Source organism: Zootermopsis nevadensis, unplaced genomic scaffold, assembly GCF_977971745.1.
Source record: "Zootermopsis nevadensis isolate Lab colony 2312 unplaced genomic scaffold, Znev_1.0 Znev_ptg000016l, whole genome shotgun sequence".
Classification (NCBI taxonomy): domain Eukaryota; kingdom Metazoa; phylum Arthropoda; class Insecta; order Blattodea; family Termopsidae; genus Zootermopsis; species Zootermopsis nevadensis.
This window is the reverse complement of record NW_028259148.1, coordinates 14,019,429-14,038,881: the sequence shown is the minus strand read 5'-3', so window position 1 is coordinate 14,038,881 and position 19,453 is coordinate 14,019,429. Positions and strand designations below refer to the sequence as shown.

Below are 19,453 nucleotides of genomic sequence, written 5' to 3'. Positions count from 1 at the left end.
CCTAACTCAACTAGCTCCATCTTTTGCAATGTTATTACCCTGATTTAAAAATAAAATTAATCTTTCCGTGGGTATGGTCACTCAGATTAATACCGGTAGGTAAAAATAAGGGCGAGAAATTTTTTTTCTTGAAGTGAACTTCAAAAATTTAAAGGCCTATATTCCTCAAAGCCTTGGACTTCTCTTGTCATGAACTTGGGGTGACGTTGACCTATCTATGACCTCAAACTGGCATTAATATAGTCACTCAAATTCTAAGAGATCGGCAGAAATACGCGTTTGAAAAAAATGATTGTCGAATGACCTTGAAAATTTCAAAGTCCTCTACTCGGTAAACCCTCGTACAGATATTGTCGTAACGTTGGCATGGCAATTACCGCTCCATGACATCAAACTGACGTGAATATTGTCAATCAGATTCCTACAGATCGGGAGAAATGTGCGTTTCAAAAAATGACTGTCGAATGACCTTGAAAATTTCAAAGTCCTCTACTCGGTAAACCCTCGTACAGATATTGTCGTGACGTTGGCATGGCAATTACCGCTCCATGACATCAAACTGACGTGAATATTGTCAATCAGATTCCTACAGATCGGGAGAAATGTGCGTTTCAAAAAATGACTGTCGAATGACCTTGAAAATTTCAAAGTCCTCTACTCGGTAAACCCTCGTACAGATATTGTCGTGACGTTGGCATGGCAATTACCGCTCCATGACATCAAACTGACGTCAATATTGTCAATCAGATTCCTACAGATCAGGAGAAATACGCGTTTCAAAAAATGACTTTCGAATGACCTTGAAAATTTAAAAATCGCGTACTCAGCGCTTGTTTCTTAAGCCACGCCATGGATGCAGTAAGATAAAAAATTAAATTCAAAGCAATAACAACCGAAGTATTTACACTATTAACATTTGGGTGCAGATACAATTTTCTCGATTTTAGTAAACATATAAAGAAGTAATTACAACAGACAAGCGTTGTGTGTCATTTAATCTGGAATAAAAATTTCCATAGTACACCGCGAAGAAAATTACGAAAATTACGCTTTGGTATTCATAAGGTAGATTTTTCCAATTTTTCACCATCTGATTAACGGTTGTCATGTTAGGTTTCAGCAATTTTAAATTCTGTATAAAGTTTATACTGTATATAATAATCACATGCCCGTATAAAACATGTTTGAAAGTATGAGGGTTACATCATTTAATAATGCATTATAACTGTTGTAGCTTTTGTACGCAATGGACACGGCTTGTTGCCCGAGGAGGTTATATTGAGCTCAGTCACAGCGAAAGCTTTAATATCCTTGTAACACTCCTATTATTACAACGCCAAAAGATACGATTAATGGATGACGAATTAGAATATCAAAGACGTAGTTGTAGCTTAATTTAAGGTAATACCTTGGTATTTGCCTGGAGGGACTGACGAAAACCTCAAAACCAAAATAAAGACAGTCAAAATCCAGGCTGAGACTGAACCCAGAAACTCCGAAATACGAAACACGAGTGCTAACCTCTCAGCTGTGACATCTGGCTGAACTACTTTCGAACGTGGATTTCAGTGAGACAAATGTTTCTCCGCGGGTAATTTCAAAAATACGTCTTCTGACGCGGCTAATCCAGATCATATCAATTTACTGATAAAGATACTGGGAACGACCCGATCTTCAAGTTCCTGAGCACTGCGGGTCCCAACTTTACGTTGGCTCGATCTATAGACTCCTTAGATGAGGGTTCGGCCCTTCTCAAGGCCTCTACCTGTACACAGGACAGCACAACACAACACCCATGGCTTGAGTGGGATTCGAACCCACGGTCCCAGCGACCGCGCGGCCACTGCAGACCCCAATCTTAAAGAATCGAAATGAAACTGAAACATCAACTTGCGTCCAGGGTTTCTTTGTTTGTTTGTTTATTACTACAGAATTAGTTGTAATAGTAACTAATACGAGGTGCGATCGGAAAGTTTCAAGACTGCGCGTATAAAAACCCGTACACTTATCTCAGGTATTAAATTCATCCATCACCCTCGAAGTAGTTCCCCTGGGAGTGAACACAATGATCCCAGCGCCGCTGCCAAGCCTGGAAGCATCCCTGGAAATCTTTCTTTGTCAGCCTGTCAAGCACCATCTGCGATTCTGCCTGAATCTCTTCTATCGTCTCAAATCTCCTTCCCTTTAGCTGAATTTTCATCTTTGGGAAGAGGAAGAAGTCACACGGAGCTTAGAAAGGAAGTTGGGGTCGGTTCTTGCAAGATCTTTGAGCTCCTGACAAACGAGAAGTCAAGTCGATTCTGCTTCTGGTCCTCAGACAGGATGCGTCGCATGTGGAGTTCTTCCTTTAGAATCAGCTGACAGGTCCCATAGCCTATCCCAACAATGTCGCACAAGTCGTTGATGGTACGACGTCGATATTCGTAACATTTTCGGGCGTTGTGCTCGAAGATGGTCGTCCAGAACGCTCGTCATCATCGACAGAGGTTCGGCCATTTTTAAAACGTGAATCCCACACAAAAGTTTGTGCACGACCCATTGCGGACTCCCAAAATGCTTGCTTTAGCATTTCATAGGTTTCCGTAGCCGTTTTGGCGAGTCTTTGGCAAGAGATTCAGGCAGAATCGCAGATGGTGCTTGACAGGCTGACAAAGAAAGATTTCCAGGGATGCTTCCAGGCTTGGCAGCGGCGCTGGGATCGTTGTGTTCACTCCCAGGGGAACTACTTCGAGGGTCATGGATGAATTTAATACCTGAGATACGTGTACGTGTTTTTATACGCGCAGTCTTGAAACTTTCCGATCGCACCTCGTATATGACATGGAGACACAGTAAATACGTATCTTAGGGGAGGGGACAACGATGATTACGTCCTGCAAGCCAATCATCACGGAAAGAATGACACGTGTCAGGGGACATCACACGCACGTGCAGTTTCAAACGAAAAAGCCAAATACAAAAATAAAAAGTCCTTACCTTCGTTGCAGCCAACTCTGCAACCAGAAGTCACGTGATGAACATTATCCGCGCTCACGTTGGCGACCCACTCGTTCGAAACACTCGAAGCAGACGCCATACTCTCGACGCAGGTAACAATTCTAGCACTAACGTCATTTTCCTGGCTGTCCATCACTTCGGGAGTGTCATCTACACAGCCACAAGCCACAACCTCCTCTTCAGTCAGCACACCAACGACGCTCGATGGACACTCGAGAACTCGATTCACGTCGTCCAAGTCAGCGGCAGTAACACTTATCGAATTAGTCACAACCTGGTCAACATTTTCTACGCGATTAATATCAAATTTCTTTGGTCCGTCTAAAATCTGATCCCGTTTCTTCATGCTATTAACGACAACACTGTCTTCACCCTGACCGACATTTTCCGTGACGACACCAGAAATATTTGGGATATCTACGACACATTCTGAATCGTCCCGGATGTGGTCAATGTCTTCTTTACTGATAGTAGACCTTCCCACGACTGATTCGCTGATAGACAAATTTTTCATACTGTTCACATGTGGGTTGATGTTTTCTACACAGACTGTACCATCACCGTTTGGGCGTTGAACCACAGAGACGATGTTTTCCTCGTGGTTACTAGGGGCACAATCCTTGATCTTCGGGGTGTCCTCCCGGAGCTTGGCATCAACTACACCCTGCTCCTGTTGGTGAGAGCAAGTCGTGGTAGTTGTCTCCTCGGAAGGCGCCATGATACGTCCCCTGCAAACAAAAATCTAGTTCAGACGGTGCATTTGCGAGGTCTATTTATTATTTAGTGTTCTGTCTGACGACAGGTCCATATGAACAGGATCCTTCCATCCTTTTCTCGGACTCAGACCTGTTCATATACGTTCTTGGCAGATGATCCAGAAGTGGTTTGCCATTGCCTTCTTCTGTGTGTGAATGGAGTAATTGTTGGGAAGCCACGGAGGAAAACTCCGTGTTGCCTAGACCACGGCCTTGCCCGACACAAGTTATAAATTCGGGCACCGCCGGGAATCGAACCCGAGACCCCAGGATTACAAGGCCAGCGTTCTAACCGCTGGACCACCTCATCTTATTATTATTTAGTGTTTTGTCTAACGACAGGTCCATATGAACAGGATCCTTCCATCCTTTTCTCGGACTGGGACCTGCTCATATACGTTCTTGGCAGATGATCCAGAAGTGGTTTGCCATTGCCTTCTTCTGTGTGTGAATGGAGTAATTGTTGGGATGCCACGGAGGAAAACTCCGTGTTGCCTAGACCACGGCCTTGCCCAACACAAGTTATAAATTCTGGCACCGCCGGGAATCGAACCCGAGACCCCAGGATTACAAGGCCAGCGTTCTAACCGCTAGACCACCGTGGCTCCTTCCTTTATATATAACGCTATAATTTGCTTCGGTTTCAAAACCTAAAAATTTACATGTTTTTTTCTCAATGCCTGTCTGTCCGACCACGTTTCACCTCAGAAAGATCAAATCTGACAGCGAGGTCAAAACATAAAATGGCCGCCGAATTGAATTTTGGTTCGTACCTGTCCAATATAACCCTTACTTTACATACAACTCAAAATGGGCATATTGAAAATGACTCGCCATAAAAGAGGGGTACATAAGATGACATACGGACATTGCGAGTTTAATATTCAGCGAAATACAAACAGCTTAAGAATCAGCAAATGATTTGTGAGGTTACTAACTCGTTATTCATCTGACGCTGCAGTCTGAATTTACATCTAGCGTCGTTAAATACGGACGGCTGAATCAGGTGAAAATGTCCTGCTACATTCGATGTTTGCGATGTCAAGAGAACTTCGTCATTTTCCGACTGCATCCGCGCACGTGTGTTTTAGCCAAAATTTGTGTACGTGCATGTGTACATTCGTCTCTTGCATCAAGGTCAGTAGGGGAACGTCCCGACTCCCACGTGGCTATCCAACTTCACGGGCACCAAGGAAGGGGGGGGGGGGGGAGAGGAAAAGACACGCTCACAAGAGACGGCGAGAAACGACGTACGTCACATATCCACAATTGGCAAACAGCACAAGGCCATCAGGTCACGGGCTGGGTACAAGATATACACAAACATATGGAACCCGGGCTGAAGTATGGAAAACATGGCAAGGTCGCGTATATGAGCAGCGTGTCTGATGATGAGTAGTTATATATATTCTGACGTCAGTAGGTGGATTTGCTAAGCCTCTGTCCAGACTTATAACAAGAGATTTTTCTTGGCGTAAACTCTGGTTTATAATCGCAGACGAGTCGAAGTGGTTGTTTCATCAGTGGCGGTGCATCGCAGGGCTCCCTGGCCTATCACACACTTCAGGGACGACTGTCAGCTCTCAGTCCGGAAAATATGCCATCACAAATCCCACATGGGCACCCCTGATCCCAAGAACACCGAATAGGGGAGTCACGTGATAGACTTTTAAGCGGGGATACAAAAACACTCCAGAGAATCCGTCCAAGCCCGAGACCCTGAGTGACATTTCTGGGCTTTTATACCGGAGGGTTCGTCCTTCAACACCCAGGGCGGAAGACCACTCCGTGTCGGCTGTCCTCGACGGGTTATTCGATATACGAGGTGCGATCGGAAAGTTTCAAGACTGTGTCAATAGAGGGCGAACCGGATGTAGTACGAGCTTCTGCCGCTAGGGGGTGCGGCCTACATTCATAGTGAATCAGTGTGCCAGCCGGCATCATCGAATTAGCATTTGTTTCTTAGTTACGGGCGTTTTGGTAGTGCATTACACCGACCCTCCTGCGATTTCGGAATGGCGTGTGCATCAAAGTTTGCCAAAGACTCGCCAAAACGGCTACGGAAACCTATGAAATGCTAAAGCAAGCATTTGGGGAGTCCGCAATGGGTCGTGCACAAACTTTTGTGTGGCATTCACGTTTTAAAAATGGCCGAACCTCTGTCGATGATGACGAGCGTTCTGGACGACCATCTTCGAGCACAACGCCCGAAAATGTTACGAAGATCGACGTCGTACCATCAACGACTTGTGCGACATTGTTGGGATAGGCTATGGGACCTGTCAGCTGATTCTAAAGGAAGAACTCCACATGCGACGCATCCTGTCTGAGGACCAGAAGCAGAATCGACTTGACTTCTCGTTTGTCAGGAGCTCAAAGATCTTGCAAGAACCGACCCCAACTTCCTTTCTAAGCTCCGTGTGACTTCTTGCTCTTCCCAAAGATGAAAATTCAGCTTAAGGGAAGGAGATTTGAGACGATAGAAGAGATTCAGGCAGAATCGCAGATGGTGCTTGACAGGCTGACAAAGAAAGATTTCCAGGGATGCTTCCAGGCTTGGCAGCGGCGCTGGGATCGTTGTGTTCACTCCCAGGGGAACTACTTCGAGGGTGATGGATGAATTTAATACCTGAGATAAGTGTACGGGTTTTTATACGCCCAGTCTTGAAACTTTCCGATCGCACCTCGTATTCGTAACTACCTTCCAATCTGAAGACGTCAATACACTTACAAGTCATGTAGATAGACAGAATATCACGCGATTATTCTGCAAGTGCATGGCGACTCAACAAATCAACCCCAACGCAAGAAATCTTCAACCATTAATCCAACTACAATACATTCATTATCCGTCTTCAGGAAATACGACTCTTAAATTATTATAAAAGCTAACGTGAAACTGGATTGGCCTCCCAGAAGAAACTTCCTAGACAGCTCACGATGCTGTAGTAAGCAGATCAACTCAACAGGAACCCACGATAAAAGGATTCCTTATCTGGCCTGCAATTACGAATTACGCCAAGACGTCGAGATGAGAATCGGTGTGAGATTGCTGTGAGCCTACCGACAAAGGATTAACTACAACTCATATTATTAACTGTACCTAAACACAACACCGCCTTCATAACTTCTACGTGATCGATTTCTATTGGTCGTACGCCGCGAGATTAATGTTAATATCAGAATCTAAAACATACCACAGACACCACCAAAATTTAATTAACAGAATATTAACCTATCAAAAAATTATCAACTATTATTACGCTGTTTGTAAAATCATGCGAGCGGTCGTCAATGTAATTACATAATCTTCGACCTGTAGATCACTTCGTTAATAAAAATATAAAACAAGTTAGGAGATGTACGCTTGTAGGTCTTCGTGTATAGTGTTCGTTACTGCTGCCCTGTTTTCACCAAAATTGGCATGCGTCTTCAGAGCTCAGCAAAACTCCTTAATACCAAATTTAATGAAAATCCGTTCAGTCCTCGAATTGTTTCATGCGTACAGACGCTCCGAACGGATGCAAACGGGTCCAAAATGGAGATTCTTCACTGCCAGTTATTACCAATTCTGCTCTAGAACAGTGGTATTCAAACTTTTTTTGTTCGCGTACCCCCAGATATAATTTCTCTTCAATTTTGTACCCCCAAAGTTGTTGGTGTATAATTCAAGTTATACGTAGTATATAATCTACATCTAAAATAAATTAAATAAATTACATTACTGATTATTCAGTGTTTATCATAAAATAATATATTTTTTTTTAAATTTCACGTACCCCCTAAGATGTCTTCGCGTACCCCCCGATATAATTTCTCTTCGACATTGTACCCCCAAAGTTGTTGGTGTATAATTCAAGTTATACGTAGTATACAATCTACATCTAAAATAAATTAAATAAATTACATTACTGATTATTCAGTGATTATCATAAAATAATATTTTTTTTTAAATTTCACGTACCCCCTAAGATGTCTTCGCGTACCCCAGGTTGAATACCACTGTTCTAGAACACGCCATGAATAAAACCATGACTGGAATTAAATGGGATACATAATATTATGTGTTGTTCTAATAATAATAATTTGTTTGGAAAAGGCATAAATGTCATAAAATACACAGAAACTGTACTAAACTGAAGTCTCAAAAGCTAAGAACACGTTCATGTGACGTCACTAGAACGCTGATAAATAAAGATGATAATAAAATGACAAAAATACTTCACAGCGCTTTCACGGCGGTGAGTTGTTAGTTCACCGCCCCACTCCCAAGCCGGAGTACCACCCCTTGTCGAGCGTCCGCAACTGCTCATTCCCTGCCATTTCCCCTCCACATCTGAAGACTCACGAGAAACCCAAGGCCGCGCTTGAGGCGGTGGGTGACATCCGAGGGAACACAAATCGAGACTTCATTCCCGAAGACATGACACGCGTGTATAATTTTAATAACAATAATCTTGTCTGTTGTTTTGTATGGGTGCGAAACATGGTCTCTCACTCAGAGGGAGGAACACAGATTGCAGGTGTTTGAGGAGGATATTTGGGCCTAGGAGAGAAGACGATGGGGCGTGGAGAAAACTGCATAATGATGAGCTTAAAAATATGTACTCCTCTCCCAATATTGCCAGGGTGATTAAGTCGAGAAGAATGAGATGGGCTGATCATGTAGCGCGCATGGATGGGACAAGAGGTGTGCACCGGGTATTGGTCGGGAAGCCTGAGGGGAAGAGACCTCTGGGGAGACCTAGACGTAGATGGGAGGATAATCTCAGGCGGGATCTATGGGAGATAGGAGTTGAAGGAGACTGGATTTTGTTGGCCCAGGACAGGGCTTTGGTTAATTGGGTGATGAACCTTGGAGTTCCGTAAGCCATCTGGTTGGTTGGGTCCACTATTTGGGAAGCCTGAGAGGAAGAGACCTCTGGGGAGACCTAGACGTAGATGGGAGGATGTCAGGCGGGATCTATGGGAGATAGGAGTTGAAGGAGACTGGATTTTGTTGGCCCAGGACAGGGTCCGGTGGAGGGCTTTGGTTAATTCGGTGATGAACCTTCGGGGTCCGTAAGCCATCTGGTTGGTTGGGTCCACTATTTGGGAAGCCTGAGGGGAAGAGACCTCTGGGGAGACCTAGACGTAGATGGGAGGATGTCAGGCGGGATCTATGGGAGATAGGAGTTGAAGGAGACTGGATTTTGTTGGCCCAGGACAGGGTCCGGTGGAGGGCTTTGGTTAATTCGGTGATGAACCTTCGGGTTCCCTAAGCCATCTAGTTGGTTGGGTCCACTATTTGGGAAGCCTGAGGGGAAGAGACCTCTGGGGAGACCTAGACCTAGATGGGAGGATAATCTCAGGCGGGATCTATGGGAGATAGGAGTTGAAGGAGACTGGATTTTGTTGGCCCAGGACAGGGTCCGGTGGAGGGCTTTGGTTAATTCGGTGATGAACCTTCGGGTTCTGTAAGCCATCTAGTTAGTTAGTTAGTTATAATTTAAGTTAGTACCGAGCGTCTACGAGCACGTAGATTAGGTCCACAGAGTCTGTCTCCTCGACGTGCAATGCAACCGGACATACGAAAACCGAAACACTTCCAACCTCAGACCAAATTTCACGAAACCGCGCTCAGAGACGGGCGGGCGGACGGACATGGCGAAACTAATTGGCACACTCTCCTCTCTGTACGATGCATGCATCACACACTCGCCCTAATTCTGACCAAGGCCAAGCACAAACGTGTATGAATTATTTCGTGTCTCCACATCCTTTCATGTGACCGACAGATGCTACCAAGGAAAACTAGACTTGCACACGCCAGTCTTTCGTGGGCGGTGCCAAATTCAAAGAGACTTTATTTATTAAAAACCCCGTTATTCGTGTCCAAAGCCACGCCGTCCAGACATGTGTAAGAACCCCATATCATATTATTTCCCCAGAATTCGTCTGGGAGCGTCTGAGGAAAACTCAAAAACTCTCCATAAGGTTAGCTGGTAACCCGGTTGGGATTCGAACAAGGTGCCTCTCGAATATAAATCTACAGCGTTGCCGCTACGCTACCCTGCCTTAAAATGTTTGTTAAGTCTTAATAAAATGTCCACGGAGCCAGAGTGGTTCAGTCGGTACAGTGACTGGCTTCGGACTGGACGACCTCGGTTCGATCCCCGACAGGGGCAGAGGATTTTTCCATTCTACATAATACAAATCAACAGTCTATAAATATTTACTGGGAAAAGCCGAGAAACTCCCGAGGAAAAATCCGTTCCATTGCCACACTGTCCACCACAAATCCCCAGACGGAACTCCCTCTGGCGAACGGCGTATACCCAGGAGCTAATCCCACACAATGAGCGTATTTTCGAAAGAAAAAATAATCCGTAGCCATCCGCGGGCTTGAAGCGGTTTTCCAACTGAATCCACCTTTTACCAACCACGACATGTTTTATAACATTCGCGGTTTCCAATCTCTGCACAAACGTAAATTTGATCGGTGGCCTCAGCACCAGAGCAGTGCCGAACCGCAAAGAAAACCAATTCTCGAACAGAGACAACTCACAAGACCTAGGTACAGAGGGAAGGATATTAGGATAAAGGAAACAGGCGCGGGGGATGTTGATTGGATTAATCTGGCTCAGAATAGGGACAGGTTTCAGGCTGTGGTGAGAACTGTAATAAACTTCCGAGATCCATAAAATGCGGAGAATTTATTGACAAACTGAGCGTATCATGGACTATGATTTCATGTAGGTTAGAACAGTGGTATTCAACCTTTTTTGTTCGCGTGCCCCCAGATATAATTTCTCTTCAACTTTGTACCCCCAAAGTTGTTGGCGTATAATTCAAGTTATACGTAGTATATAATCTACATTTAAAATAAATTAAATAAATTACATTACTGATTATTCAGTGTTTATAATAAAATAATATATATTTTTTAAATTTCACGTACCCCCTAAGATGTCTTCGCGTACCCCCAGATATAATTTCTCTTCGACTTTGTACCCCCAAAGTTGTTGGTGTATAATTCAAGTTATACGTAGTATATAATCTACATCTAAAATAAATTAAATAAATTACATTACCGATTATTCAGTGTTTATCATAAAATTTTTTTTTTTTAAATTTCACGTACCCCTAAGATGTCTTCGCGTACCCGAGGTTGAATACCACTGGGTTAGAGGAAATATTTTTAATGACACTCTAAACTAATATCTTAGTTTCCATATTACTATAGAGGTGACAATTTATATTCATGTCACCTATTTTCAACACACGAATACGTACTTTTGTAAGATTTGAGGTTTTTCACAGCGATGAGTATGAAGATTTATGTCTTCTGGGTTGTTGCGCCGTATAGTATGGCAGATGTTTACCAACGTTTCGGAGGTCACCCTGCCTCCGTCATCAGGGCGATCGCAACAACCCAGAAGACAGAAATATTCACGTACTTTTATATTTGCCGGGGAAAAAACGCAGGCAACTCTGTTGAAATGACAACACGCGTGTGTGCATAATCAGTTTTCTAATAATTTATTTCCAACTACAGCTGAGACCAGCTTGCCCCGTGGAAGAAGACATCCTGAAACTCTCTCAAGACACGCAGTCCAGCATTTACGAGGCTTCTACGTTCCTCGCTTTAAAAGACATTCCTACTGTCACTGCTACGCGCTCAGAATCACGTAAGCATTTCACACTAATAAACGAGATACTCTGAACCCGGGCATTTGTTAGCATCACGGAGAAAGGTTTTCCTTGTACAAGGTTATCCAGACCCTCAGAAAATTACTCGCCTTACGGGAAATCAAAGGCTCTTCAACATCATCTACAAAAGCTCGCCATACGAGGTGCGATCGGAAAGTTTCAAGACTGCGCCTATAAAAACCCGTACATTTATCTCAGGTATTAAATTCATCCATCACCCTCGAAGTAGTTCCCCTGGGAGTGAACACAACGATCCCAGCGCCGCTGCCAAGCCTGGAAGCATCCCTGGAAATCTTTCTTTGTCAGTCTGTCAAGCACCATCTGCGATTCTGCCTGAATCTCTTCTATCGTCTCAAATCTCCTTCCCTTTAGCTGAATTTTCATCTTTGGAAAGAGGAAGAAGTCACACGGCGAATAAGGAGGGTGCGGGATGACGGCCATGGTGTTTGAGGCCAAAAACTGCCGAACTTTGAGGGCGGTGTGCGCTGGCGCGTTGTCATGATGCGTCGCATGTGGAGTTCTTCCTTTAGAATCAGCTGACAGGTCCCATAGCCTATCCCAACAATGGCGCACAAGTCGTTGATGGTACGACGTCGATCTTCGTAACATTTTCGGGCGTTGTGCTCGAAGATGGTCGTCCAGAACGCTCGTCATCATCGACAGAGGTTCGGCCATTTTTAAAACGTGAATGCCACACAAAAGTTTGCGGACTCCCCAAATGCTTGCTTTAGCATTTCATAGGTTTCCGTAGCCGTTTTGGCTAGTCTTTGGCAAAATTTGATGCACACGCCATTCCGAAATCGCAGGAGGGTCGGTGTAATGCACTACCAAAACGCCCGTAACTAAGAAACAAATGCTAATTCGATGATGCCGGCTGGCACACCGATTCACTATGAATGTAGGCCGCACCCCCTAGCGGCAGAAGCTCGTACAACATCCGGTTCGCCCGCTATTGACACAGTCTTGAAACTTTCCGATCGCACCTCGTACCTACTTCTACAACATCTATTCTCATATTATCTTCCTAGCGGTATCTTCCTTCAATGTCTGACTAAAATTTTGTAATCAACTTTATTATCTCCACGAGTGATACACGTCCAGAACACTTAGGTTAGATTTAAGCTACCAGAATTGATGTAAATTCAGTTTAAAATTATTTTAAAGTTCGCATTTCAAGAACTTGTCTGCCAGCGTCCAATAAGTAACGCAGGTGATTGGCACATTCAGTACGTTCTTTTGTAACACTGGCTGACATTAACAAATAGCCAATAACATTGTTTACAGAGTCGAGTTCCGTAGGAACAATAAAACAGAATAAACAAAACACAACAAAAGTCGATCTTAACACGATTAAGCCACAAAATGAAGCTAACCAAGTTCTCTTTGTATTCCTTTACAAAGCTCTTCCTGACATAGATTATTTTTAAAAGAAAGTTTTAAACTTCCAATAAAATCTATATTTTACGTAATACCATTTATTCAGAAAACAAAATTTAAGTTCGACGTAAGCAAAATAGCGGTTATACATTAAGAAAATAAAATTAACTTGAATATATTTCAGTGCAGGCCCACAAATACCAAATCTGATACAAATCCATTCAGCTATTTCTGAGAACAAACCTGTGGACAGACTCAGACAGATATGGCCTGTTTTTTGCTATAATTCTCCTTATATTTTTAAAAAAAAGGTCTTATCACACAACCGCCTCACTCAGGTTAAATCCCAACACCACAACAAAATTACTTAAACAACTGAATAAGAACACAATAAAATAACTGCTCTCGTTGTATAAACCACAAAAATTATACTCGTATCTGTTGTTCGATAACACAACGCATTTACTAAAACAGAGTCGAAACGTCGCCTACATGTACAGATTTATAGCGTTCATTTAAAGAAGCTGTTAGTAGTTCAGGCATTGCAGTGCTGAACGACGAGATACTTAACTCTTCGACGTAAATAATATCTGAGTTCAGTCCGTACCGCAAAGAAAACACTGCAAAGACACCGCTGGCTTTAAAGGGTTAATTAACTGAAAATGATTTGTAGGAAACGGTCGTGGCCTGATTTAGGGTACTATCCCGGAATTTGCCTGGGACTGAGAAAAACCACGGAAATCCTCGGTCGGGATAACCGGTCTGAGGACAGAGGTTTGATCCTGGGAGTTAATACTAACCACCGAACCACTGTTTTCCGTGGCATTTATGGAAAAATGAAGGTTTATTACGGTACGCAGTGTTACCAAAGTTACTGAAAGCGACAGTCATTGAAATTGGCCGGGGTTTCACACATCAGCCATCTTTAATTAACTATTTATTTATTTAGTGTTCTGTCTGACGACAGGTCCATATGAACAGGATCCTTCCATCCTTTTCTCGGACTGGGACCTGTTCATATACGTTCTTGGCAGATGATCCAGAAGTGGTTTGCCATTGCCTTCTTCTGTGTGTGAATGGAGTAATTGTTGGGATGACACGGAGGAAAACTCCGTGTTGCCTAGACCACGGCCTTGCCCAACACAAGTTATAAATTCGGGCACCGCCGGGAATCGAACCCGAGACCCCAGGATTACAAGGCCAGCGTTCTAACCGCTAGACCACCGTGGGGTTTTTTAATTAACTACAATCACAAAAGTATGACGGGATAAACAGTCAGACCCTTCGAGAACAAAGCGTAGGCCGGAATCCTGACACGAGGCAATGTGACATGGAAACAGAGAAAATTACACAGCGGGAACTTATCGTGATGTTTCTACGCCTTAAATAACGCGTTGGTCTCCCGATGCCAGGGCAAAGGAGTATTACCACTCCTAAAAGTTTACAAACACGAATGAAATATTCTCACAAATCAGATTTACAGATTTTTTTTAAAAAAAAATGTGTACAAATATGATTACGCAATTTAGACATGAACTCAAGACCGAAATAAAAGTTTTCTTAATTACAGGTAATATGAAATGAACACGCGACCTACATTTAGTCTGTTAACTTTTGGGTTTATACAAATTTAATCTGACACAAGCGATTTTGACAAGAACTCGACTTTTTTTTGCAACAATTTTTAATGCTCACACTAATTAATATTCCAAATTTTAAATTATACTAATTCTCTTCCATTTTCCTAACTGGAAAAGCATCCTGTTTCATCATTTTCGGGATTCAAATCAGAAATAATACGAATTATTTACCAAACGACGAACAAACGTTTATAACGTGCCATTATCTTCGTTCTTCAATTGTCATGTTGCGGCACTCAGAATTCAAATGCATTTTTACACATTTAACAATCCACGGCGAGCGTCAGCTGTTTTATCATTTCATCGGACATTCTGCTGTCGCATTCTTTACCCACGCGACTCAGTTTATTATACACGTCAAAACTACCCCGAAAAACCACATCGATTTTAATAATCTCTCTCACTTCCTAAAATACTTTATAAACATTTTAATTTTTTTATATCAAGCACGTATCGATGAAAAGCCTATAAGGAAATAGGCCTATGGAAAATAAAATAAACAAAGTCTATGACATATAGCTTTAAAAATAAATTGTCACCAGGTGTAAAACGGTTAAGTAACTCCGTCATAATGCATAATCAATCTGAAACCTCTAGAGCAGTGGTATTCAACCTGGGGTACGCGTACCCCCGGGGGGTACGCGAAGACATCTTAGGGGGTACGTGAAATTTAAAAAAAATATATTATTTTACGATAAACACTGAATAATCAGTAATGTAATTTATTTAATTTATTTTAGATGTAGATTATATACTACGTATAACTTTAATTATACACTAACAACTTTGAGGGGTACAAAATTGAAGAGAAATTATATCTGGGGGGTACGCGAACAAAAACGTTTGAATACCACTGCTCTAGAGAGTACCCACATTCACATACACCAACAACACTTTGTTCTATGCGCACTACTAGATAGTAACTAACCCCAGATAAAAGTACAACCGACGGACGGCGAAGTCCCCCGAGAACAACCCGAAGCCAAACTGAACCACAGAACCATTCTCACTTTACTCAAACACTGATGAGTCACTCACAGCAGTGCAACGTGCACTTTGAAACGCACTCAAACAGCTTGCAGAAGTATCCACACAATCCCTGCTTGAAGGGATCATAATTCTATTCCGGGGTGTCCTTAATCTGAAGGGGGCATTCAAAATAACAGCGCACCCTACCATGGACTTCACACTTTATCGGCCACACAAACTGGAAAGTCCAGTTAGACAAATAATATACGGGCCTGATGTACATTCTACTGACCTTGAGGCAAGCAATTTACTGTACCAGGCCTACTGAAACACGAGCATTAACGTACACACTGGAAAACAGATTCACAGCGGCGATGACGAAATTCATAAAAAACAAACAAATTAAATACAAAATCAAATTTTATTGGAAGGTGACTGGGCAGTGTAGAATCTGATACAAACATGTCGACGTTTCAGAGGTGCTTACGAGCTCAATCAGCCCTGATGATGGAGGCAGTAAGCACCACTACACTGGGCAAAACACCCCGGAGGACAGTAATATTCATCCTCGTCGCTGTGAGAACCAGTTTCTCTGCGTCAACACTCTGGAGACCATTCGGATTTGTCCAGCGTATACCGGAAGTTACATGCCAGAGGATATGCGGCTGGAGCTTGAAGCTCAAGAATCTCCCCCATCCAGGACCAAGTTTAAAAATGAGTTGGGTTATAAATTCAATACGCCACCGTGGCGAGGTGCTTAACCAAGGGCAAAGGTTTCTGACTAACAAGAAAATGGACATGACATCCTGACAGATTTCACACAAAGACATCGAAACAAAAGAGATTTATTGACTGGAATAAGAACTGATTAACCCTCTAACAGTCAGCAACTCTGCATTACGTGTTTATGTGTTTCGTAAGATTATCACTGTAAATAGATATCATTTTCTTAAACAGCGTTAACCAGTCGATCTTGGTAATGGTGAAGTGTAGTGTTTTCTTCGCGGTACGGACTGAACTTTTAAATATTATTTAGTCCAGCTTCGGCTTCAGAGGTGCAATCGACTCAGGCCTATGTCGTCAGTAAACTACGAGAAATGTAAAAGACAGGAGGCAGACACCCCGCGTGGGGCCAAACCCTAAAAGAACACGATCTACAAGAGAATAAATACGATAAATGTTTATTAACTTTTCAGAGCACCGGCACTGTGGATATCCGTAGTTTTACAGGAATTACTGCAGAAATACCTTGAAACAGATGACGAACGCCTCCTTCCAAGTCAACACCTGTACTCAGAGCATTCGAGTTGTTATGGCCGCCACGCGCTGGCCGTGTTTTCCCGTCGTTCCCGCCCTCGATGGGAGAGGTCGCTGCGGCCAGGACCGCGGAGCCGACTACAAAGGGTAGACTGGGCGGGCACCAATCATGCTTTGGGAGTGCCTGAAGACGGGAGTTTTCTGCCTGCGTAAGTAAGGCGGATGGGATATCTAGTGTGGCTGGGTTGGTAATCATGCTGGAGAAGAATGACGAAACCATGACAACTTGTAAACCAATGCTCAATAATCTGGTATTTAATTTCATTTAATGCAATTATTTCCGCTGTTCAATCACACTGCTTATCACTTGAAACTACATCTTGGGTTACAATTAAAATCCGAACATGCATTAAAGTTATTACATTTGATAAGAAACTAGCAGCACTTGCATTATATTTTATGAAAAATCAACTTTATGTTAATACGTTTCAGACATCTAATTCTTAAAATGGCATGGTTCATGTACGCGACCCTCTAACCCCAGCGAAATATAAAAATCCATAAACACAGTCCGTTCTTTTTAATCTTTAAATTCCAGTGATAAATAAACAGCGAGTATTTTCTTAAACAGCATTAACCAGTTGTTTTCTTTGCGGTACGGACTGAATTTTTCATGGATCGTTACCAGGCAACTACAGGACGAGAATATTTTTTTTGGGGGGGAGGGGCAGCTAATCAGAATATCGGGAAAAAATCAAAATAGCAAATTAATATAAAATTAGGAGCAGGTCTAATTTTGGGAAATGCTTGCTACCGTGCAATACGGGATCATCTACACGACTAAAGATTAAAAATATATAATTCTATAATTTTACATACTGATTTGCATGGACGTAAAAGTTACTTTATGATGTAAAGGGGAGAACACAGATTGAGGGTGTTTGAGAATAAGATACTGAGAATATCTGGACATAAAATGGATGCAGAGACAAGAAATTTAAGAAATTAGCGTAACGAGAAGCCACTATAATAAACATTCTGCTTCCATGAAAGACTAGAAATTTCTTTCAGAAAAATAAAATCAGAATATCAAAATCAAAACTCCTGCTTAATCAGGAGGTTCTACTTATTTGAATTTACATTTCTGCAGCTTATCCAGTAAGGAAATGCGATTGCCTAATAAATCACACGAAATTCCTTTATCTTCCACAGGCCTAGTCACACGACATTACGGGACCGAATGTAAGCTTCGTATTCGGAAGGTACCGAGTTCTAAACTCGACCAGGACACCGGCTATCCTTATTGAAGTTTCTCGTGGTTTTCCTCGCCATCCTTACACAATATTTCCAATTAATTATTCACGAAAGTACACCGTCATTCAATGCTATAATAATAACAATATGTTACTAAAGACGCTGATAAATAAATCATTAAAAAAAATAACTCGCGACTCCCATTGTCAAATAGCCACAAATTCAAAGCTTCACTAAAATCCAAGCTCAGAGACCGTTTTTGGAAATTCAACAGTTGCTCAGCTGTTCAAAAAGTTCCACCTTTCATGTAACCAGAAGGGTTATTATCGTGGTTTGAAGAGCTCGCCACTGCCACAACCTCAACCCCTATCTACTTCAGATCCATTTTAATATTATCCTCCCAGCCACTAAACAAAAAAAAAACGTCTAGAAGTGTTTAACAACGCTGATTCACATGAAGAATTGCTTATGTGTAACACATTTTCGTTCAGATTATGGTCTTTTGGGGGGTCTGACACCGTGTAGTCTTGTACACGTTTACCATATCTGAAAATGGAGGCAGAACGTTCCTCTGAAACGCGAGTATAATAATAATAATTAAGATTGTAACGCGTCACAACCCAGTTGACCACAATCTGAACACTCACAGCTGTGCTAACCTCAAATATCACACACCTTGTTTGCTGGCATTCGGTGAGTTAAGAAACATTCAACTACAAACTCTCACCAGGCAGGTGGAAGTTCTGAAAACAACGTATCAGCAGTGAGGAGCGCGTACACAGATATCAAGCACGTTGCAGACACTCCATTACCACGTCCCTCCCCTTCTCTAAGCAACATCGACTCGCCCAAAACGAAATAAAAAGTAGGGGGGGAAACGTGATGGGGCTAGATGCTGGGTCAGAGTCCAGACCCTTTACAACAGCATTTGAGTGCAAAGTATTACGTCTGACCGTCGTCAACTCACTCTCCTGGTTTTATAAGTTCACGCGAAAATATGACAACGGGACTACGAAAGAGTTTGTTGAGTTCTCACGGCAAGAGTACGAAGGCGTGCTGCATTCTGGCGGAAATTGGCGATGATTCGGAGGTGTTTACTGAACCCACCACCAGGGCCCAGCAACGACCTTCCAACGTCTATCAATTTCTCCCAGAATGCAGCACGCCTTCAATGTTAAAGTAGGGTTATGGGTATCTTCACTATTACGTGGAATAGTTCCAAACTCGCAGGTTAGGGCTAGATTCCTCTCGAATTATAAACGATATGCGCCCCCCAAATGCCCAACTTTTATTAAACATTAAATTTAAAACGCATGCGAAAATACCTACTTACTTACAGTTTTTATATTTCAACCACATAATGTGGAAAATTGTCTCGATTAAATCCGCATTTGCGTGTGTTAGTGGGTAAGATAAGAGACAAGAAATTTTCTTTTTAATTTTACGCCTGGTATTTGTACAAATAAATTGTGATGGCCCCCAGAACATTCGCCTCTTTTTTAAGTGCCCCCC

The 19,453-nt window shown here is 42.6% G+C and overlaps 1 protein-coding gene across 8 annotated transcripts in view; it reads right to left on the bottom strand.

Annotated features, from left to right (window-relative positions):
- The window catches only part of LOC110837065 (uncharacterized), a 91,785-nt gene that overhangs the window by 51,974 nt on the left and 20,358 nt on the right, over positions 1 to 19,453 (bottom strand). For 7 of the 8 annotated variants that reach the window (XM_087349729.1, XM_087349721.1, XM_087349726.1 and 4 more), the window contains one exon: positions 2,977 to 3,725. In XM_087349729.1, coding sequence (XP_087205855.1) covers positions 2,977 to 3,715 — 739 coding nt within the window. In that variant the 5' untranslated portion in view covers positions 3,716 to 3,725. Of the gene's footprint in view, positions 1 to 2,976; positions 3,726 to 16,678; positions 16,756 to 19,453 lie in introns of those variants that run through there. The other variant, XM_087349724.1, reaches the window with a different exon arrangement.